This window comes from Prunus avium, chromosome 5, assembly GCF_965620075.1.
Source record: "Prunus avium chromosome 5, drPruAviu1.hap1.1, whole genome shotgun sequence".
Taxonomy (NCBI): domain Eukaryota; kingdom Viridiplantae; phylum Streptophyta; class Magnoliopsida; order Rosales; family Rosaceae; genus Prunus; species Prunus avium.
Genome location: NC_142288.1, coordinates 13452324 through 13477303, shown reverse-complemented (window position 1 = coordinate 13477303; position 24980 = coordinate 13452324). Strand labels below are relative to the sequence as shown.

General features: G+C 38.1%; 1 protein-coding gene and 1 pseudogene across 2 annotated transcripts; one reads left to right on the top strand and one right to left on the bottom strand.

Annotated features, from left to right (window-relative positions):
• Window positions 1–9166: 9166 nt before the first annotated feature.
• LOC110753584 (uncharacterized) lies at window positions 9167–17776 on the bottom strand. 2 transcript variants are annotated; one of them, XM_088253264.1, is made up of 4 exons: window positions 17049–17776; window positions 16431–16900; window positions 15987–16047; window positions 9167–10007 (listed from the first exon to the last, which is right to left on the bottom strand). In XM_088253264.1, exons 1-4 carry the CDS (start codon window positions 17079–17081, stop codon window positions 9561–9563), a joined length of 1011 nt encoding a protein of 336 aa, XP_088109390.1. In that variant the 5' UTR covers window positions 17082–17776; the 3' UTR covers window positions 9167–9560. The 2 variants fall into 2 exon arrangements, with proteins under 2 accessions (XP_088109390.1, XP_088109389.1); XM_088253263.1 differs by having other exon boundaries at window positions 15981–16047; window positions 17049–17775.
• Window positions 17777–18593: 817 nt separating this feature from the next.
• On the top strand, window positions 18594–19679 carry LOC148294348 (uncharacterized; annotated as a pseudogene).
• Window positions 19680–24980: the final 5301 nt, after the last annotated feature.

Below are 24980 nucleotides of genomic sequence, written 5' to 3'. Positions count from 1 at the left end.
AAGAAGACATTCTGAACTTCAATTTTGAGTGCTTAAAGTCCTAATTTGATTAAGAGAAGCCCAAGTTGTAAGCCCTTGAAGTTGCTGGTCATGCTGACCTCAACATGTGCTGGTTGGATGCTTGGTCATGGTGAGCTAGGTATGGGCTATCATTTCTGGTTGGAAGCTTGGTCATGGTGACATGAAGATGAGCTAGGGCTGCTGGTGGGATCTATTGGTGAAGTGCATCAACCAATTCAAGATTTTCTAATACAAGTGCATCACCCAATTTAGATTTTCTAATACAAGTGCATCAACAATTTCAGATTTTATAAAACAAATGTTGTATGCATTAGCCATATTGAATTCAGATTTTCACTTCCCCTAGGCCTATAAATAGGGAAGTTCTCTAAGCTTGTAAACACACCCCAAGGGGGGGAGCTCTCAAACACTTCTCTAGAGCTCCCTTCCCTTCTCTCCCTCAAATTCTCTTAATTTTGCTTTCTAGTTCTCAATTCTAGCTTTCCTTTTGCTTCTTAGTTGTAATTTATTTTTCTCTGTAATGTAAATTCTTTTCTTAAGTTTTCAAGTTGAATTAGTTTCCAAGTTTCAATTATGGTTTTTGTTCTTATTCATTATGCTTATAAGTTAATATGCTAGTTTGAATGATTGATCACCATTTAGGCTTGCATGTTAGCTATCTTGGTTTGAATTAAGAGTATACACCATGCTTTAATTCGAATTGAACTATGAATAGGAAGAGTATGTATGGACATTCGACAACAGGGATTAGATACATACTTGGTTGTTTAAAATGTTCTTCTATGCTTAATGGGTTCCTAATGCTTAATTTTAGGTTAGACAACAAATGATCAAATTAGGGAATTAGGAACACAAGGTTATGACCACACACCATGGCTTAATCATACTTTAGCTAGAATCAATCCATTAATCTAAATTGAACTTGGGAACTTATTTGCTTGAGTTACTTATTTCTTTCTTCCTTGTTTTATGTTCTTTGTTTTTGTTTCTATTTTGTGTAGGGAAACTAAATTGGATCATTCAATCACCAATCCTCGTGGGATCGACCTCGCACTTACATATGCTATACTACCAAACGGCTCGTGCACTTGCGAGTATCACAAGTTGAGGATGCAGCTTAATCCATTTTGGTGCAGCTGTATCAACGCAACAAGTTTTTGGCGCCGTTGCCGGGGATTGGCAACATAGTTTGGTTCTATTTCTTTTCCCTACTTTTTTTTTATTTTTATTTTTCATTTTCATGTTTTTCTAGACAATTTCAAGTTTTAAAGTTAATGATGTTAATGGACTAGTTGTGTTTGTAGTCCAACAGAAAAGGACAATTGCCCAACAAGCAAGAGAACTGGGTTTAAGTCCCAGCTTACACAACCCATTGGTGCTTGTTGCTTTGAAGCATGGAATTGGACTTGTGTTGATTTTTCCTTTTCATTTTTAGTTTTTTTTTATATTTCATAATCCTTTAATTCCGTTTCAAGTTTTTGTGTTTGTTTGTTTTAGCAATGTAAATAGCTCAATAAAAATGGAGAGAGATGACAACTTCAAAGATAGGAAGTGTGAAGTAGTGGGAGAAGTCGCGACCTCCAAATGCATCACGCTCGACCTAATTGCTTCAAGGGGGAGCATTTCAATCCTTTCTCTTTACTTGTTATTATTTTAAATTTCTTTTTCTTTTCTTTTTTTTTTAATTTAAAAAAATTTAAAAATTTAAAAATTTTAAAAAAAATTTCATATAAGCTGACTTATGGTAACTTCAATGAGCACTTCCGTCAATACAGTGCCTAGGAGTTCTTTAGGCGACACCTTCGGTGTCTAAGAAGTTTGGGTTTTAAGTGGGACCATTGTGACCCCTCCAATCTTCCCGGATCCCCTGGCTGTGTTTTCTGAGGCCCTTAACTGGTCATCCGTGAGTTGCTTATATATTCATTTTTTTTTTATTTCTAAACCTTCTTCTTAACTTTTCCCCTTATCATTTACATGTTCTCAATCATCTTTACTTTGCTTTAACATTGAGGACAATGCTTCATTTAAGTTTGGGGGTGCTGGAAAATTTTTAGCTTTTGTGTTTGTGTCTGAAAACGTAGGCTTCTTCATTGCTACAATTTTTTTTTCTGCTACTGTTTTGAAAGTTTGGTCCACGATGTGTTCTTCATTTTTTCATGCTGAATCCAACGACGTAAAGAACGTTAAATTTGACCAAGTGGTTTGAAAGTTACATGTCAAAACAGATTATATGTTGAAATTGAGCAGAATAGCAATTTGAAACCTCACGTTTTTCTTTTATGTTTCTTTTCTTTGAGTCATTTTCAGTTTTCCTTCCCACACCAATGATAAATCTTGAGTCTAACTTCTAATATGGCTCTTAGGAATTTGATAAGCATTGTGTTAGGTCTGAATCTTATTCTTTTGCTAGCTAAGTCTCACATAATTATGCTTGAGCTTTCTATGCACTTTAGCCATGATTATACAACTCTTGCATATCTTACCCAATTGTATGCATTTTTGCTTGTGTGATTCACTGGAATGTCAAGTTTATAACTAAGATATGATTTAGGCCATCTTTGTTAAGCCTCTTTCTTTTTCCTCCATCAACCCATACAATACATATTCCATTGTAAACCCCTTTGTGCTCAAACACTTAGCCATTTCTTTCTATCACCTTATCATCCATTAAATATCCTACCATCTACGGGACATATAGAGTATGATTGTATTTCAGATTGTATTCAAGGCAATAAATGAGCTAAAGAAAAAAAAAATCAAAAGAAAAAGAGAAAAGAAGTGTGGCCAATGTAGTCACGACCCTAGGGTGATATAAGGAGAAATCAAGGTGATCTAGGGTAAAGAGTCGCAAAATTGGGCCAAATATTATACAACGTGTGTAAATGTCAAATTCAAATTGTGAAGTGATTCAATTGCAAAATCTGGTGTTGTGAGCTTTTCAATTTATGTGCCTTACATTTCAAATGTCAATGATCTTGTTTATATGACATGCTCTACTTTGTTCCTTAGACTTTGTGTTTCAATATCCATTCCTTTTCTAACCATTACATTACATCCATGAGTAAAGTCCTATTGATTTTGGTTTAGCTTGGCAAACTTGTGTTCATTCTTGCAGGAATTCATATCGTTGTTTGAGAAGCATGAGTTGTATCTTCATGGCTATTTCACACACACACCTTGAGCATGATTTTTTGTGAGATTGTGGTAGCACTTGAATAATGTTTAGAACTTCCTTAGTGCTTGTTTTGTTCCTTGTTGAGCCATGTCTACGAAGTTAAAATTTCTGTCTGGTTGGAAGGTTAACGTTTTTGTATTTTGTTTTGTTTTGTTTTGCTTAAGGACTAACAAATCTATTAAGTTTTCTAACCATTTTGTTTTGTAGAGTTAGAAAAACGTTTGTGGGTATCGTATCTGTTAAACCCTCAGGAGACACAACTCCTCCTACTAGGGATGCCTAGAGGTTTAAAGGCTTCTTGCATACGCTCAATGCAATCGAGTTACCTACGAAAGTGGTCTAGTTAACTTCTTGTTTTGTTTTTTGTTTTTTGTTTTTTTTTAATTTTTATTTTTATTTTTATTTTCTTTTGTTTTGCTCGAGGACTAGCAAAATCTAAGTTTGGGGGTATGTTAAGCTCATAATTTCATACATATACATGCCCTATTTACTTACTTCTTTTGCTTAGTTTCTTAGATTTCTAAGTTATTTGCCTCCCTTTGTGTGTTTTGTAGGCAAATAGAGCAAGAGAGCATAATTCATGCAATTCAAGCATGTTAAGGCCTAATTTGGATGAATGGATGAAGAGCTTAAAAGACAAACTCATTTTGGCTACAACCCCCTGCCAGTCCAGTTCCGTAGGTCATATTGCAAGCTTTCTTCATGAAAGTTGTTCCAATGGGTGTGTACTATAACATATCCAAAATTCAGCCCCATTGGATAAATATGGAGTCTGTTACCTAGCAAACACAGAGCCATGCTCAGGATGGATTTTATCAGCGCGCAAAATGAGTTAGCAATTTGTTTTGGCCTTAACTTCCTCCTCCGACCTTGGATTGGCCCAAATGATATATGGCTGGAAAGAAGACATTCTGAACTTCAAGTTTGAGTGCTTAAAGTCCTAATTTGATTAAGAGAAGCCCAAGTTGTAAGCCCTTGAAGTTGCTGGTCATGCTGACCTCAGCATGTGCTGGTTGGATGCTTGGTCATGGTGAGCTAGGTATGAGCTATCATTTCTGGTTGGAAGCTTGGTCATGGTGACATGAAGATGAGCTAGGGCTGCTGGTGGGATCTATTGGTGAAGTGCATCAACCAATTCAAGATTTTCTAATACAAGTGCATCACCCAATTTAGATTTTCTAATACAAGTGCATCAACCATTTCAGATTTTATAAAACAAGTGTTGTATGCATTAGCCATATTGAATTCAGATTTTCACTTCCCCTAGGCCTATAAATAGGGAAGTTCTCTAAGCTTGTAAACACGCCCCAAGGGGGGGAGCTCTCAAACACTTCTCTAGAGCTCCCTTCCCTTCTCTCCCTCAAATTCTCTTAATTTTGCTTTCTAGTTCTCAATTCTAGCTTTCCTTTTGCTTCTTAGTTGTAATTTATTTTTCTTTGTAATGTAAATTCTTTTCTTAAGTTTTCAAGTTGAATTAGTTTCCAAGTTTCAATTATGGTTTTTGTTCTTATTCATTATGCTTATAAGTTAATATGCTAGTTTGAATGATTGATCACCATTTAGGCTTGCATGTTAGCTATCTTGGTTTGAATTAAGAGTATACACCATGCTTTAATTCGAATTGAACTATGAATAGGAAGAGTATGTATGGACATTCGACAACAGGGATTAGATACATACTTGGTTGTTTAAAATGTTCTTCTATGCTTAATGGGTTCCTAATGCTTAATTTTAGGTTAGACAACAAATGATCAAATTAGGGAATTAGGAACACAAGGTTATGACCACACACCATGGTTTAATCATACTTTAGCTAGAATCAATCCATTAATCTAAATTGAACTTGGGAACTTATTTGCTTGAGTTACTTATTTCTTTCTTCCTTGTTTTATGTTCTTTGTTTTTGTTTCTATTTTGTGTAGGGAAACTAAATTGGATCATTCAATCACCAATCCTCGTGGGATCGACCTTGCACTTACATATGCTATACTACCAAACGGCTCGTGCACTTGCGAGTATCACAAGTTGAGGATGCAGCTTAATCCATTTTGGTGCAGCTGTATCAACGCAACAGAAGGGGTGGTATTTTTAGTTAAGATTATAAAATGGGTGGCATATACCGCTATTTCCCTTGATTATTTAGGGGAAAATCACTTTCTTTGAAAGTGATGTGCGTGTCAATGTGTTTGGAAAAAGAGGAGAACGCGATTACTTGAGAAATTCAGGTAAAACATGAGTGGAGGTGATTTTTGTTTCCACTTTCTTGAGAATCAGGTTGGAACAGTCGTGATATTAATGAATTTTTGCAAACTACCCAACATAGCCTAACTTCTTTTTACAATTTCCACAAAATGCCCTCTTTTCTATTTTCTATTCCACCTGTTGTGATTCTTTCATTTCTAATCGTCGCCCAATAGCTTGCAAATGCTAAATTCATTGCATAAAGTCCCAAAGTCCTATATTTGTTTGCAGACAAAAAAAAAAAAAAAAAAAAAGGGTCCAATACTTGAATAGAAAAGTCATTTCAACATAATATCATTTTTCGTCATTATACACAACTCACAGCACTTTTACACAAACATTTACTAAACACTGAGAAACTGATTATTGTACTAAAATCACTTTTAACAAAAAGATTACCAAATGCCTAATTGCTCTCTATAACAGTTGATTTCTATCACAGCAAATCTAACAGCGATTATTTTCACAGCACAGTAATGCCAAACTGGCCTCGTCTTCTTTAAATTTTTTAAGTTAACTGTAAAGTTGGGTTTTTTAGAATTTTATGGGTGCACTGAATATATCAATGGGTGCATGTATAATTTTCTGTTCTCCACCTCTACCAACATTCTCTGTCTCGTGGTGCCGTTCACTCTCCTAGTTCTTCTCATTTTCTAATTTCAATTCTGCTTCTTATAAGCCTCAGAGCTTCTTATAAGCCTCAAATCTTCTTTTAGTTGCAGATTTTTTAAATCAACATTTTATTTCTCAGGTTTAATTTTGGGGTATAATTTAAGGTGTTGTTTGATTATTATTATTATTATTATTATTATTTTGTCCATCAGCTCCTCAAGTTTTTCATTGCGGTTTATTGGTTTTGGGAAAGATTAGATTTGGTTCCTCTATTTTCTCAAATTCACATCTGAGTTGGATGTGGATTATGAAGAGGTTTGTTGGTTTTCTTATGGAATTTATGCTCACGTACATACAATTAAGATTTTAGTTTATGGGATAATTAGAGCTGCTTTACAAACACGAATTGGTGGTCAGTGAGAAAAAATTGATGTTCTAAAGCAGCTGTATCTCACCTAAAAATAACTGAATAAAAACACTAATTGGGTATAAACAACTTTTAGAAGATTGTAATTCACTGTTACATGTACTATGGCAACCTAATTTGAGAGCAAGAAGTGCATAGAAACAGGCAACAGATTGGCTTATTTTCAACAATTAATTGGATAAACGAAACGATCCAGAAATGCACAAGAGAGTCTTGAACTTTAATTTAAATTGAGATGATGTTGCTTTGGTATGTTTATTACTGAGTAGCTCAATCAGAGACTAAGATTTGCTTTACTTCTCTCCTTTTTTTTTCTTTTTTTTTTTGTTGCCTTTTTTTCATTTCATTTTGTGTCTTGCAAGTTATAAGGGCTTCCACTTGTTTAGAATCCTCTGAATTTGGTTCCTTTGTATGCTTTCAATATATTCTGTAAATATGGAAAATATCAACCCCCGCCCACAAAAACTAATGCAAATCTTTTCACTCAGGGTAAAAAAGAAAAGCTTGGAGATTCAGCCCATTGTATTTTCAAATCCTGGCTCCGTCCCAACAACTGGGTCTTGTTTTTCCTTGCAAATTAGTTCTAGATGACAATTTTTTAAAAGTACAATCTACATAACAAAAGATATTTCCCAGGAACTGTTTTTAGAAGAAAACAAAAATTTAACAGTTGTGGAAACTTAAATATTCTCAAAAAGACTGTGCTATGGAAGCTCAAATACTGTTTGGTGGTTTATGCTATAAATTTGACCTCTTTTAATTTGTTGAATATTATGCCAGTATTTAATTTCCCATACATTGGTTCTTCATCTTTGTTGGAAGTTGGAGTTAGTAATCAATTGTACAAGCTGTTGAAGAATACACGAGTTCCACATCGGAAACTTAACAAAATAGAAAGTCTCATATAATAAATGGTTCCACTCCTAATAATATCGAGACCTTTTGTATAAAACCCCACTCTTGCTAAACAGGTGGTTAAGTTTGGGACAATATCGATGTTGCTAGCGGTGGGTCAAGTTTTGGGAAGGAATTGTATGCATCTGATTGTTGGGAATGTGCTGGTAGCTCCATTGAGTTCACTCAGATCATTGCTGATTTCTCTTATCTAGCCTTAATGATATGAATGTCCATGCTTCATCTGAGTTACTTGATAAAATTCTATCCAACATGTTAATAGACTTGCTATTTTTTATTATCCAGCCTTGGTTTACTTTATTGGGCTGCTGAGTCACTAATGTTGCAGTAACCATATATGAGTTTGATGCAGTTGCTATTTCCTTTGGGTCAATGGTATTAAACCTTTCACTCGTTAACTTAATTTGTTGTCATGAATCTTTAAACATGCATGCTTCTTTATTTTTATTATTTTTGAAAAAGTTGTGTTCTTTGATGCAATACAGCAACATATGAATGAATAATCTCTGGCCTTTTTTTTTACTTTCATATTGGGGTCTGCCAATAGCTCAATCAACTCTTATGCAAACTCCAGAATGCCAATATGAGGAATGGAAAATATGAAGAAATGATATACAAAGGTGCCACAATGTTTAAAGCTTGAAACTTTTGGTGTGTAACAACAAACTAGAACCACAAAGTTGGTCCACTTTTTTCAACCCAAGAAAAAACACAAAAAACCTAAAGTAATGCACCAAAAGTCAAGACGTTTGATCACAGGACAAGAGTAAAGTTGAGTTTAGTTTCTAAATGAGCTTATGCTGTCACAGTCCATTGCGACTCCACAAGAATAAAAGATAATGAAAATACAATTTCCAGTGCTAAGCATATAAGCGTTGAATTATTCAATGGGCAACTAAAATCTCAAAAACCCATTTCCAATATGTAATGAATGTGATAGAAGTTGAAGCATAAGTGTAAGAAACAATAACAAAATCAATGGGCTAGGAAACCCAAAAGGAAAAAAGCAGAGAGAGAGAGAAACTGACGAGAAGATTCTGACATAATTGATTGAACAGTTGATTATGAAATAATTGACTAATTAAAATGTTGATTATTCTATCTTGTATTTGGTAGGTGAACGTGAACACTCTTCCTTCAAATTTTATTTCATTATTTTATGTTTACCATTTTGCCCTCGTATATTAAAGAATCATCTGTTTAATTATATTTATTTCTCGAGGGCATTAAGGAACTTTCAAAAATTTAACCCTTCTTTTGTCTGATCGGTAAGAAGATAATAAAAGTGACTTATGAAAAAACATTTATGATTAAATACCTAAAACCCACAAATTATGGATCCTATTTTAGCTTAGTCTCAATCTTTTAAATGTTTTCAAGTTTTGAACTCTTTTGGAAATATTAAATTTGTTACGTTCCATGTCAATTGCTTCGTTACATGCCACTATGTGACAAATGTAGTTCTTATCTCTGACAATATTTACACAAATTTGATGTTTTAATTAGGAAATCTACTCTTCTTTTTGTAATTATGAAAATTTTGAGTTTTTGTTTTAAAGGTGATGTGTCAACTTTAAATCCTTTAGATTGAAATTTAAATGACGTGGCTTGTGGGGAGTGAAAGTCAATCAGATCCAAGCAGAGAAAATCGAAGCAGAGGATTCGAATCGTGTTTTTCTTCTGATTTCTTCGGTGGGTACCTGATTCTCATCCCCATCGGAGCATCCATCCATTCAGAGACATAATATAATAATGAATTAAAAGTGATTAATAGATTCAATTAATAATAGGAAACTTTCATTTTAAGACACTATAATTTGGAAGATGGAAATACAATTTGACCTATTTAGCATAAGGTCAAACACCAAAAAATAGTACGTAATTTTACAATAATGTAATTAAAAAATATTAAAATTACACACAATGCCATTACTTCGAAGTAATGTCACATGTCCACCAGCCTTCAAGCGCGCCACTACTCGTGGCCATTGCTGCTGCTCTTGCTCCTCCTACCACAACCGCTCCAAGTCTTGCCATAGCTATTCCCGCTTCCGCTCCTGCATGTCCACCATGCCACTACTTCGAAGTCATGCCACATGTCCACCACATGTCCACCACATGTCCACCAACCTTCAAGCGCGCCACTGCCCATGGCCGCAGCTGCTTCTCCTACCGCAGCCGCTCCTGCTCCTGTTCCTCCTTCCACAACCGCTCTTGCTCCTGCCACAGCCGTTCCCGCTCCTGTCGTAGTCGGAGCCGCAATCGCTCCCGCCGCAGCCGCTCCTGCTCCGACTCTTGGCATAGCCGCAATCGCTCCCGCTCCCACCATAGCCGCTCCCGCTCCAGCTCTAGCTCCCTCTCCCGCTCCCGCTCCCGTTCCCGCTCCCACTCCCACTCCCGCTCCTGCCACAGCCGCTCCCGCTCCAACTCCCGCTCCTGTTCCCACTCCCACTCTCGCTCCTGCTCCCGCTCCCACTCCTGCTCCCACTCATGCCATTGCAGCACCCGCCTAACCATCGCCTGATCCCATCCACCACCGACGTACCCATCGTCGGCCAACAACTCCCGGCCAGCCACCGTCGCCCCTCGCTGGTGATCAACTATGTTGCCCTTGACCTAAAGAAAAAGAAAAAAGAAAGAAATTTAGTGCGCATGAAGAGACTCAAACCTTGTTTTTGTGGTATTTTGTCAGTTACACAATATTTGTTAGGATCGGTTAGTGCTAGAATGAAATTGCAGAAAAATAAAGAACACCATAAATTAACGTGGTTCGGCAATGCCTACGTCCACGGGGCAGCAATATAAATTTCTTCCACTATAACAAAATAATGGGTACAACAAGACAGATCTTACCAAGCCAATGCCCAGGGCTTGATGATACACACAGAGAAAGTACAATGACACCACACTATACTCTCCTGTTTTTACCTCACTCACACACTTAGAGTGGAACACAATGAACTCTCTCACTCTCACAGAATTGGAGTGGAATACTAATGGTTTTTGCAGATGGTGTTCTCTCCTTCTCTCTCGGCTTCTTCCCTCTGGTGCAGCACACAAGACTCACACAACTCTCTCTGACTCTTCCACACAACACACACCAACACCATCTGCCGCATGCTCCTTTTATATTTGAGAAAGGAAAAACCTGGAAGCCTTTAGATCTTTCTTCCAACGGGGCAGCACCATTTGCTAGAGACACCATCATTGGCTAAAGACATCATCATTTAATGTTGGTTTCATCATTTTGTTGGTTATTCACTTTTGACCACCGAAAGAATATTTTTCCATCATGGGCTGGACCCATGGTAATATGCCAACAATCTCCCCCTCCAGTCCATGAGGGAGGAATACCGTGCGTGACTCCAAATTTAATTGAAGTCCATTCCAGTAGCTTTGATGCAAAAATTCAGCTTCTGTTTAGCGACAATCTTTGTCAGCATGTCTGATAGATTCTTGTCAGTATGAATCTTCTTTAACTGCAGCAACTTGTCTTCAATGGCTTCTCTTATCCAATGATATCGTACATCAATGTGTTTGGTGCGGGAATGATATGTTGAATTCTTGCTCAAATCAATAGCACTCTGACTGTCACAGTAGACTATATAGTCTTCTTGCTTCAAACCCAATTCTTGAAGAAACCGCTTCATCCATAACAACTCCTTGCATGCTTCTGTAGCTGCTATGTACTCAGCTTCTGTTGTGGATAAAGCAACACACTTTTGCAGCTTGGATTGCCAAGATACAGCTCCCCCTGCAAAAGTAAACAAGTACCCAGAAGTAGATTTTCTGTTGTCAAGGTCTCCTGCCATGTCAGCATCAGTAAATCCTTCTAGAATCGATTTGGAACCACCAAAACACAAGCACATTTTTGATGTACCCTTCAAATATCTTAAAATCCACTTGACTGCTTCCCAGTGGTCCTTTCCTGGATTGGAGAGATATCTGCTCACCACTCCTACTGCATGAGCAATGTCTGGTCGGGTGCACACCATGGCATACATAAGACTCCCTACAGCAGAAGAATAAGGAATAGAAGCCATTTTCTCCTTTTCTGCATCTGTACTCGGGCATGACTTCTTGCTTAGCTTGAAATGATTTGCTAGAGGTGAACTCACTGGTTTGGCTCCTTTCATGTTGAACCTTTCAAGCACCCGTTCAACATACCTCTCTTGTGACAGCCACAGCTTCTTGGATTTCCTGTCACGAACAATACGCATGCCCAAAATCTGTTTTGCTGGTCCTAAATCTTTCATGTCAAAGTACTTGGACAGCTCTTCCTTTAGCTTCCTAATCATATAAGCATCTTGACCAACAATTAACATGTCATCAACATATAACAGAAGTATTATGAATTTACCTCCCGCGAATTGTCGGATGTAGACACATGGATCTGCAACTGTCCTGTTGTATCCATGACTCATCATGAATGAGTCGAACTTCTTGTTCCACTGCCTTGGAGCTTGTTTAAGTCCATATAGACTTTTCTTCAGCTTGCAGACCATGTCTTCCTTCCCTTTAACTTTAAACCCTTCAGGTTGCTCCATATATATCTCCTCTTCTAAATCTCCATGAAGGAATGCAGTCTTCACATCTAGTTGTTCAAGTTCAAGATCCATGCTAGCTGCCATACCCAAGATAACGCGGACAGAGGTCATCTTCACCACTGGGGAGAAAATTTCGTCATAGTCAATGCCTTTCTTCTGACCAAAACCCTTCACTACCAAGCGAGCCTTGTACTTCGTCATCTGCTCATCCTTTTTCAGTTTGAATACCCATTTATTTTTGAGTGCCTTTCTCCCTTCCGGTAGCTTCACCAGCTCATAAGTATCATTCTTCAATAAGGAATCCATCTCAGACTCCATTGCCTTCAACCATTTGTTACTGTCTTTGTGATCTATGGCCTCTTTATACGTCTCGGGCTCTCCATCATCTGTCAGCAGGATATAATCCGATGAAGGATACTTGGTAGTTGGACGTCTGTTTCTGGTGGATCTTCTGGGCTGGGCTTCAGTCTCTTGTAAGGCTGAATGCTCCCCCTGATCAAGCTCCTCATCATTTCGCTCTTCCTGATCAGGCTCCCCCTGATCAGTAATCTCTGATGTCCCTTCAGCAGCTTCTTCTGGCATGTCACCATATGCTTCTCTATCTGAAATTAATGAGTCAACAGCCTCTTTAATCACAGCTTCAGGTTGAGCCTTCTTATCAGGGTCTGCTAGTGTTTGATCTTCATAAAAGATCACATCTCTGCTTCTTATGAATTTCTTTGCCTTTGGGTCCCACAATCTGTAGCCAAATTCTTCACCACCATAACCAAGGAAGACGCACGGTGTGGCCTTGTAGTCTAGCTTTGATCTTTGCTCCTTGGGCACATGCACAAACGCCTTGCAGCCAAACACCTTCAGATGAGAGTAAGACACATCTTTTCCAGTCCACACTCTTTCTGGAACATCAAGGCCCAAGGGAACTGATGGGGATCTGTTGATCAGATAACAGGCTGTCATCACGGCTTCACCCCAAAACTGCTTGGATAACTTTGCAGTCCTCAACATACACCTGACCTTTTCCATGATGGTCCGGTTCATTCTTTCAGCTACACCGTTGTGTTGTGGAGTACCAGGAACTGTCTTCTCATGCCTTATGCCATGCTTTGCACAATATTCTCTGAATTGTTGAGATGTATATTCTCCACCATTATCGCTGCGGAGACACTTGAGAGATCTCCCGGTTTCTCTCTCTACCATGGCATGGAATTCCTGGAATGTCTGGAACACCTGGTCTTTGGTTTTCAACAAATACACCCAAACCTTTCGTGAAGCATCATCAATATAAGTAACAAAATATTTATTTCTTCCTAGTGACTCCACTTCCATGGGACCACATACATCAGAGTAAACAAGTTCCAACAAATTTTCTTTCTTTGTAGATGGTGTAGAAAAACTAACTCTATGTTGTTTTCCAAATAAACAAAACTCACAAGAATTTTTATGCGTACCTTTGGCAAAGGGAATAAGAGACTTCTTTGCCAGAACTTGTAGGCCTTTCTCACTCATGTGGCCTAACCTCTTGTGCCACAATTCTGGTGAAGAGTCCTCCACTGAGTTCAACTCATTTTTGCAGACCTTGGCATATGACCTGTATAAGGTGCTACAAAGATTTGCTCTAGCAATCACCATGGAGCCCTTGGTAAGCTTTAATTTTCCTTGGCCAATATAATGCTCAAAACCTTGTCGGTCAAGAACACCAACAGATATCAGATTGAGACGCAGCTCTGAAACGTGTCTCACATCTTTCAGCAGCAACTGGCATCCAAGATTAGTCTCGAGACAGATATCACCAATTCCAAGAATTTTGGAGTAGCTATTATTTCCCATCTTTACTATGCCAAAATCTCCTTCCTTGTATGTACTGAAGAACTCTCTTTCGGAAGTGGCATGAAACGAAGCGCCATTGTCAAAAATCCATTCGGTGCCTTGATCATGATGACCCATGTTTAGGCATTCTTCAACAGAGAGAATCTCAGTTTCATTGCCGCTTAAGACTGCTGCGGTGTTGTTGCTTTCTTCTCTCTTTTGGTTGTCGCCTTCATTTCTCCTTTGGTTGTGACCTTCGTTTTGCAGTTTCTTCCATGCACGGCAATGCTTCTTCATATGGCCCTCTTTGCCGCAATGATGGCAGCTTCCTCTAAATCTTGATCTGGAGTGACTTGGGTTCTTTCCACGACCTCTTAGTCCTCTACTCTTGCTCCTTCCTCTGTTTTCTGTCACATGTACTTGGCTGCTTTCGATGCCTGAAACTTTTCTCCTTGTTTCTTCATTAAACATGCTATCTTTAACACTATCTATAGTAAGAACACCATTGGGAGCAGAGTTACTTACAGTCACCACAAAGGTTTCCCAACTATCTGGCAAGGAACCCAGCAGCAAAAAAGCTTGCCACTCAGTGTCAATCGTCATTTTCATAGTTGCCAATTGGTTGACCAGATTCTGGAAGTTGTTCAGGTGCTCCGTCACACTCAAACCGTCCTTGTACTTCATATTGATGAGCTCCTTGATCAAGAAGGCTTTCTTGGCTGCGGTCTTCTTCTCGAACAAGGATTCAAGCTTCTCCCAAAGAGAGTGCGCATCTGTTTCATTAGACACATGGTGAAACACGCTGTCATCCACCCATTGTCTAATGTTGCCGATAGCTTTACGGTTCAGCTTTGTCCATTCGGCATCAGACATTGTTGCTGGCTTGGCCTTTGCACCTTCAATTGGTTCATGTAGGTCTTTGCAGTAAAGAATATCCTCCATCCTTGGTTTCCAGGTCACCCAATTGGAGTTGTTGAGTTTGATCATAGAGCTTCCTTCCATTCTGCACTATTCACGAGCACTGTTCACGAGCACTATTCACGATGGAATTGCTTCCGGCTCTGATACCACTTGTTAGGATCGGTTAGTGCTAGAATGAAATTGCAGAAAAATAAAGAACACCATAAATTAACGTGGTTCGGCAATGCCTACGTCCACGGGGCAGCAATATAAATTTCTTCCACTATAACAAAATAATGGGTACAACAAGACAGATCTTACCAAGCCAATGCCCAGGGCTTGATGATACACACAGAGAAAGTACAATGACACCACACTATACTCTCCTGTTTTTACCTCACTCACACACTTAGAGTGGAACACAATGAACTCTCTCACTCTCACAGAATTGGAGTGGAATACTAATGGTTTTTGCAGATGGTGTTCTCTCCTTCTCTCTCGGCTTCTTCCCTCTGGTGCAGCACACAAGACTCACACAACTCTCTCTGACTCTTCCACACAACACACACCAACACCATCTGCCGCATGCTCCTTTTATATTTGAGAAAGGAAAAACCTGGAAGCCTTTAGATCTTTCTTCCAACGGGGCAGCACCATTTGCTAGAGACACCATCATTGGCTAAAGACATCATCATTTAATGTTGGTTTCATCATTTTGTTGGTTATTCACTTTTGACCACCGAAAGAATATTTTTCCATCATGGGCTGGACCCATGGTAATATGCCAACAATATTTATATTAATAGTCAATGGTTATTTCACACATAGGCCTCCTCTTTGGCCTAATTCAAAACAAAATTTTATTCCTAGATATTAAAGCTCAAACAGAAATATTCTATATCTCAAATCCTAATTAGTAAGGATTGTTATGTCTAATGCCTAATTTTTAATTTTTCTTTATCGTATTCAATCCCAATGTGGTCTTCCCAAAGTGAGCTCCAAATTGACATTCCGTGATACATATGGGACTTTATCATCTTCATAACGTAGGCCTTCATATGGGACTTCATAACTTAAGCCTTTTGGATACATCATGTCCTCTCGAAAGAAAAGATATATATATATGATATGCATACAAATATGATGAATAAATAAAAGTGTAAATTTTACTTTACTATCCAGAGAGATGGAAACATGATTTCTATTTTATTTAGTTATTGCCATGATATATATATGAATGACAACTTTTACATTAATATTTTAAGGTTATATATGTACGTGTACATGTATGTATGTATGTTTTCGAAATAATTTTAAATCATAATTAAATTGGTACCTCTACCTCCTGATCATCAAGAGATGGTATATTCGCCGCGATTGCATGCAACGAAGTTTCTTCCGTGCTACAAACCAACAGAGAATATTTTCTATCAGTGTAGTGGAAGCCATGCATACAGATGAAAAAGCAAACAGAGAAAAGAAAGCAATCTTTTACGACTGTCTTGTTTATTCGAGATAGAGAGCTAGCTTATAGCCACTCTCTCTACATCCGCTCGCACTTTAGTCTTTACATTTTGTGTTGATTGAAATAAAGTAGAATTTCCATGTGATATCCATTAAAATCCCCCTTAATTATTTCATAAAATTTGCATCTCGTCTCCTTCCAAAACTAAATAAATAAAGAAGAAGAAGCCTTCCTTTTGTATTATCTCAGACTAAAAAGCTGCAAAAATATATAATATGCAAATTAATTAAGCAGCAGATGAGCAGTTTAATTCGTGTTTACCTTGAAGAATTTTCCCTGGAGTCCTTGTTATCAGTGGTATTGGCGTTCATTCGGTTATTACTTAGTTTTGAACCACCTAAACACAGAAGAAATATGGCAGGCAAAAGGGATGCTTTGAAAGGATTATCAACATGCCGAAGGTAGTAAACATACTGAGCTATAGAGCAAATGCACTGTGAGATGCCAGCAACTAGTCCATAAATGTCAGGAAGAGTACCATAAAGCGTATTACGAGGAGGTGGATGATAAAACCACCAGAGCATTCCCCATCTCCTCAACACAACTCTTTCCTTTTTACCTTTGTAAATTAGCTCCCAGATGGAAATGAGCACAGCTGCAATAGCCAACAGCATCCCAAATAGTGCGTAGTGGGGTTTTCTTGGGGAGGAAGCCTGATCAAAAGCAGCTGACAACATCTCTAGGCCAAGGTTAATGGCTAAAAATATCCACTCTGCTGATTCTGAAATAGCCTATAGAAGAAAAGAAACTAGCTAATTATAAATTCAATTAAAAATTAAAGATACCAATCAAGAAATATATGCAACAACAAAAACTGTTGGGCTTAGGCTAGCTTGGCTGGCTAGCTATGGTTATGATCAAGTTTTGAGTGACCACTACCTTTATGGGCTCGTCATAGACATTATAGTTCATCCCTGAAACTCAAGCAGGGCCTGTAAAGATTACTACTAGGTGTTAAAGATGGCTCAGAAGAAGACTGATCTCCACGACGAGTATTTGCAAACCAGGAAACCAGTTGTTGCTCTCTCAATTTCCACAGCTAATAAGCAAGTGCTTTTCTTTGAGACATAAATACCTCTGTTTGGTTATAGAAAAAGAAAGCAACTTTCCAAGGATCCTCTGCTTTCTTTCTTTAATTATCTGATTTCCATCCCTCCCAAACTGAAAACAATGAGAAGAAGATGCCATAGTTAGGCATGTTATTCAGCCGGATCAGATCGGAAATAGCCATTCCAATTTCCGTCTAAAATCTTTTGGAATTCAATAAACACTTTCGACTCCGAAAAATTCCATAAAAAATCGGAACTTTCCGATTCCGAAGTTCTGAAGTGAAGTGAACCACCACTGTCAAACCCAATTGAACCTTTCGAAAAATCATCCACCGTTGACCATGGCTCAGTGCAACCAGATGGAAATGTGTGACTTTGAAGGGATGAAGATCTGTGACTTCAAAGGGGAATAAAATAGAGAAAATGACAGGGAAGCTTTTTTAGCGGAGAAAGGTTGGGATTCTTTCCCGGAAAGCAGCAAACAAATAAAAACAAAAGACCAAAGGCAGAATTGAAAATAGGAAATGTATATTCTTCTCTGCTTCACTAATGTGAAGCCAGGCTTCTTTTAATGCATCAAGGATGGAAAAGCTGATAAGGATGAAAATGTATGACACGTGGTAGTTATCTAACGGTTACTCTAGCCTGCCCACAAGGTGGGGAAAAGTAAGAAGAGCCTAACAAAAAGAGAAATACACATATTGGGCCAAAGCCATGAAAGACATTGTATTGGGCTGTACAAGTGTACGGTGGTTTCATCATGAACGATATAAAACAAGTAGAGAAGAAAGCGATAGAAGGAAAGAAAAAAATGAGAGAGGATTAGGGTTAGTTTTATATATAAAAAAATATCTGGAATGGCTAGTATTAAATAGGATAATTATTTCAACTTAGCACAAGGAATCTTGGCAATATAGTGGTAAGTTGTGGGCTTTTAAAGGATAAGGTCAGGATTTCCAAACCTGATGTCCTAATTATTTAAATTGTTTTTAAAAATATATATAAATTAAAAAAGAAAGCGTTGGGCTTGGGTATAAAGATTATAATTTAAAATGGCTTAGACATGAAAGTTTCCAACTCGTGGAAATTTCAAAGGGAAATTCATTATTGTGCGCATAAGTAGAGGAAGAATTTGAAAGAAAAAAAAAAGAAAAAAGAAAAAAAGGGGATTTGAAAAAAAAAAAAAGAAAAAAGAAAAAAAGGGGATGGTCAACTAGTGGCTTGGTCAAGATATAAATACGAAGTTCAAAGAAAATAGTGTTGAGAAGAAAGAGTGATAAAGTCTATACAAATAGATCTGAATCTATAACAAAAGTTCATACAAAATGATGCAGGAGCAAGATCTGCTTTCGGTGCTCGTGTATGTGGTCAGTGACCTGTGTTCGAACCCCGATCCCCATTAATTGGTATCAGAGCTCTGGCTCAAGATCTGCTTTCTCGGGGAGGTTTTTGGATGGAGGGTCGTGTTGACAACTACAACGACATGGAGGAAATTAGGAGGAAGCTACGGCAACTTACGGAACGCATTGCTCGCATCGAAGCTCAAACCCAGATAGGTAAGAGTTCTGACGGGGAGGGATGCGTGAACCCTTATCTGAACCGAGTAACTCGCATCGACACTCTAAGCCGTGGGAGTCTCGACGGGGAGTACGAGGGAGATAACCCTTTTCATTATTGCGCTCCGCTGTGTGAGTCAAGTGAAGAGGGGCACGATTATTCTCATTGTGTCTTTGAAGGTATAAATGGATTTGTTAATGTTGGTGCATCTTCTTATTCATCAAAGTTATTAAATTTGGATTTACCTCCAATATTTGATCCTTGCAACTGTGAAAATTGCAATGAAAATTGTTTGGGTGTTCAAAGCAATTTTGATAAGCAATTTATTGATCAGAACAGTGAAGAGATGGGAATTGAGAAAACTCTCGAAGATCTTATTGATTTTATGGGCGTTAATATTTTCACTTGGAAGGTTGCCAAAAATCTGGTTGATTTTGTCAATCAGTTGAAGATTCTAGAGAGAAACATTTGCATTCCTAGAAGGAGTAAGAAGAAGCCAAGAATAACGAAATATTCCAAATATCTTTTTATTTGGAAAGGAAGGTTTCAATTGGATGCTAAAAGATCCAAAATTAATATGAAGCAATTGAAGATTCTATTCGGATTTTCCTCAATCAAAGGCTTAAATTCGAGGACGAATTCTTTCCAACCAAGGGAGTCTGATGCAGGAGCATATGGGTGGATCAAGATAGATATTTACCATTTAATTAGTTATTTCATGATATATTGTTATTTCTTATTTAGGTAGTTTTAGGATATCTTTTATTATTTATGTGTGATTTTATAATTAATTAGTTTACTTTTGGACCAAGTAGCCTTGGTGCCCAAGTCTTGTAAAGCCTATAAATAAGGCTAATGTAATAGTTGTAGGGGAGTTTATGTTGATGATTAATGAAATAGTTTATTTGTGACATGGATTTGCTACGATATATGTGAGTTTACACTAGCCCTAGATTTCGGTGCTCGTGTGTGTGGTTAGTGACCTATGTCCGGATTCCGATCCCCATCACAAAAGTATGGAAGTCTATAATAAAAGTCTATACAAGTTTCTTAAAAATCCGGGTAAAACCTATAGGAGTTATACAATTCCAGGAAATCTGTCACTTAAAAAGAATCTTTTAAAATCATATACAATCCTAGTTGAATACACCCCCCTAGAGTTGGAATTCTGCCTAGAATTTGTATTAAAGCTAGACTTCGATTTGTCTAATTTCAAAATATATCAATAAAATAAAAAAATGTGTGTTTTGTTGTAACCTACCAATGTGATTGAATGGAACCTACCACTTATGGCAGTAAACTATATACTTCTATGCCTATAAATAGGCATCAAAGATGAATGACAAATATACAAGAGAAGAGAAGAAGCTATGGTTGAGCTAGTTTGTGCTACTTGCATTTAATGTGTTAGTCTTGCTCTACACAAATGGAATCAAGGGCGGAACTAGTAAGGGGCTCACATGGGCTGTAGCCTGGGGCAAAATTTTTTGTTTAAGCTTCAATATATGAACAAACTACTATAATTCAATGTTAGCCCATTAGCACAAAACAATACTTTCATTTTTCTCAGCCCACACAAAAGAGTAAAGTAAGACAAAAACACCTTTACAACAATATTTTTTTTAAAAAGGAAAGGAATATAATATTATATCTTTAAAATAAGGCCCACATGTTGTTCGGTGGATTATTCACTTAGGGCAACAACAACAATAACATAATAGCATATCATTCAACCCTTAAAAACACAAGAGATTCGAAACAGTAAAAAAAATCACCACAGGCACAGCAACAGATTGTAAACCCCAAAAAGAAGAGGGCTTTGAAACAAAGTGAAAGAGAAAAGTACACTGAAACATCTGCTATCTTCCTTTTCAAAATCATTTAGTGGGTTCTTCAATATTTTGGTAGGTTTATCTCTTTCTTCTTATTTAATTCTAAATTTGAATTGTTATTGTTAAATTTTAAGGTTTGAGCATTAAATTTTGGGGATTCTTAGAGCAACAAGAAAAGACACAACAATAATTATATATGCAAGATTTCAATTGATAAATGTTCTATTTCATAGAGTAAACTGTTATTGTTTATATTTATTGATTATATATGTATTTTTGGTTCTCACTGTAAGAATATATATATGATTGTTGGTGTATGATATTTTTTTGTTATGATATAATGTCACATGATGATAATAGACCAGCGAAGAGAGGAAAGACTATTCATTCATTCTTTAGAAAAAGTGGTAATGATAATGAGAATACGCCTTCTACATCTAACATTGATACTGAGAACACACCTTCTGCATCTAATGTTGATACTTCAATTCCGTTTGACACTAGTTAGTGCGTGGGGGTAATGGATAAGTGGACACATCACTAGAAATTACCTCATTATTATCAAAAGTTGATTGGGGCAGTGGCAGGGCAGAGGGGGGTCTTGTATCAATCTCATCTGCACGAGAGTCGCTATTATCACCGTCACGTCTTTCTGAGGAAGAGCCAAAAAATTCCAAAATGTCACCTGGAGACCGGTCGTTGGACTCGTTTCGTCATCGCTCATCGAGGCAAGAGACCGGTCGTTTCCAGGTAGGTTGCATCGCCACCGGTCGTTTCCAGGCAGGTTGCATCGCCACCGGTCGCTTCCTTTGGCGACCGGTCGTTTCCAGGCAGTTTCGTTGGCGACCGGTCGCATCTTCCTAGCAACGGGTCGCTTCTTGTACGCTAGAATTTCCTACTTCATGTTCAAGATCTTCCACATCTTCCACTCTGAAACTCTTCAATTCACTCCCCCTCTCCCCCTGAATTGAAGAGGAGGAGGAAACATAATATGGTACCTCTTCATGAAAGGTGACATTCAAAGTAACATGTACTTTCTAAGTAGGAGGGTGATATCACTTATAACCCTTCTGAGTAGTAGAGTAGCCAATGAAGACGCAGCGGAGAGCACACGGATCAAGTTTACTCCGTTGATGGGAGTATACATGAACATAAGCAACATACCCAAACACCTTCGGAGGTAACTTAGAGACCGAAACCAGAGAAGTATGGACACACAACACATCAAGGGGAGTCTTGAAATCAAGAACCTGACTAGGAGTATGGTTAATCAAATAGGCCGCGGCCAAGACACCATGTCCCCAAAGATGATGAGGAACAGACATATCCAACATAAGAGAGCGGGCAACTTCAAGCAACTGACGATTCTTCCGTTCAGGCATGCCATTTTGTTGAGGAGTGAATGAAGTGGTAGTTTGGTGAATGATACCTTGATCACGAAAGAACTGGGTCAAGGTATGATTCACATATTCACTGCCATTATCAGTCCGAAACACTTTAACATGGGCATAAAACTGAGTAGACACCATAGCACAAAAATCAGGGAGAATAGAGGTAACATCATGTTTATTCTTCATCAAATATACTCATGTTAAGCGAGTGCAATCATCAATAAACGTAACAAACCAACGGAAACCATGAGAAGTCACACGAGCAGGACCCCAGACATCAGAATGTACTAACTCAAAAGGCAAAGCAGCTTTATTATTACTTAAGGGAAAAACAGTACGGTGGCTCTTGGCCATTACACAAGTCTCACATTTGAAGCTAGACTCATCACACGAACTAAATAACGAAAGAAACAAATGTTTAAGATAACCAAATGACGGATGTCCTAAACGACGATGTCATAGCCAAAGTTGTTGCTTGTCTTTGACACTGCCACTCGGTACTTTATTAGCGACACAACCACGAAATGCTGCAGCCGGTAACTGTAAGTAATATAATCCCCCCCATCCGTTTACCATGCCCAATCTTCTTGTGAGTCTTGAGATCCTAAAATACACAATGGGTAGAATAGAAAGTAGCAAATGCGTTAAGTGTATCAAGTAAACGCTCAACAGATAACAAATTGCAACGAATATTTGGAACCAAGAGGGCATGAGACAGAGGTAAAGAAGGAGTGAGATGGATGGTACCTTCATTGGTAACTGGGAAAGGTAAACCATTAGCACTAGTAATATAGGGGTCACGAGGGGTATGAGACAACTCATCAAACAAATTATTATCATAAGTCATATGATCAGAAGCACCAGTGTCAATTATCCAAGTATTAGAACCCATACCTGGCATGGTATCGGAAGCACACAGATTTGCAGATGGGGCCGGAGGACGGGCCTCATCTTGAGTCATAGTGCAGGCAGCCTTGGGACCGTACGTACGAGCTTTGAAGTCAGCAAACCAATCAGGATAACCATGTTTCTTAAAGCACTTCTCAGAGTAATGATTATCGTTACAATGACGACACTTACAAGGACCTTCAAATGTACGAGAACCATTGGCAGAGATGGGTGTGGAAGACGGTGGGCGACCGGTCGTGTCCTGTTGAGCGACCGGTAGATTACGAGAAGGATCCACTTTTAGAGCCAATGCACCTCCCCCAAGCATAGCAGACTGACGAGTGTCTTCTTCCATGACCATGCATAGGCTTCTAGAGGAGGCGGAACAGGATTGAGGGAAAGGATCCGGCTATGAACAGTATCATATGGTGGATCAAGTCCACCAAGAAAGTCATAAACTCGATCGACTTCAATTTCTTTCAAACAACGAGCGCCATCAGCATAACAGCTAAACTCATTGGGATCGTTCATGACGTAAATGTGTATACACCACGTCGGTTATTCAGACTAAGAACCGACGTGGTTTAAAAATTACAATGTTAAACACAAAAGACAACTGTCATCTTACTGAGATGTGATACAGGAAAAACGACAGTTCTTTCTCCCACAAGACGACAGTTTTATCTTGTTTCCGACGTATTAATTGTCACACCATGACGGTTATTAACCACCGTCGTGCAGTTTTCATTAGGTCGGATTTAACGACCGTCGTGGTGTGTCGATTCTATCGTCTCAAACAAGATAGAATTGTCGTCTTTTGACGTCGTGAGAGTGATGAACTAATGAATTTAATCAAACCAGTGAAAGATTTCCTCATTTTGACGGAATCTTGTTTCCAGACTCGTTCTTTCAAATGAAATGTAAAAAAAAGGGAAGAGATTGAGAAAAAAAAACCTTTGGCGTGCAAAGAAAGTTTCCTTCCGATGTAAGAAAATGGTGATTTGGAGACGAAGACGATGACGAGATTCAGACGATGATGCTTACGAAGCTGCTTTTCGGAAATGAGAGGGAAACTGAGAGATTTTATCGGTGAGAGAGAGCGTAGAACATTAGGTCAGGTGACGAAATGTTATATATTTTCCTAGAGTTCAATACAACGATGGTTTTATTAAAAACCGCCCTAGTATTTAGTTATAACAACGGAAAATAAGTAGGAACCGACGTGGTTATCACTAAAGCCAAACGACTTTTGGAATTTCGACGTGGTTATGACGGCGCTTGTTTATCTAAACTGACATTGTCCTTCGAAATTCAACGACTATTTATTTTAAGAAACTGACGTGGTTACTTTGGGGTTATGAAAACAACGTCGTTCTCTTGTTAATACACGACAAAAGGTTTACTTTGCATAAGTGGAATTACATGTTACCCCTTATGCATAACCGACATTGTTGATTTTAAAAATCATTGGCCTTAGTTTACGGGATGACGTGGTTAATTATATTTATACGTCTCCAATTGTTAAAAAACGACGTCGATTAGTTAAATATGACGTCGATTAGTTAAATATGACGTCGCTATTTGTAATAGAACCGACGTGGATATTTACGATAATTTGTTTAAATATGATTTTTTTCACGAGTTTTTAAACTCTTAGTTTTCAATTAGGGTTTCAACTTCTTCTTTCCCAAAGCAGGAAAAAGAACATTTCAAATTTCAATTAGGGTATCAGAAAGACAAATGTGGACACTTTAGTTTATTGATTCAATAGGTGATTTGAAAGGTTATTGTTTTTGGAAATTATCTGATTCCTGTACACAAGAACTGTTTGTTGGGCAAGCTTTCATCTGATTCCTGTACTTACAAATAGTCACTAATGAATTTATCTATGGTTGTGCAGGAGCTTGAGAACAAGAGGAAGGAGAGGGCCTAGCTTGCATATGAGAGGAAGAAACAGTTGAACAAGCTGAGGGTGAAGGTAGAAAAGGTTGCTGAGGAGAAACTAGGTCCTCAACTGGTATTTGCCTTTTAAATATTGCTCCTGTTGAGGCCTTAAAAAGTCACGGTTCGGCCCGAATAAATTCTCGGCCCAAT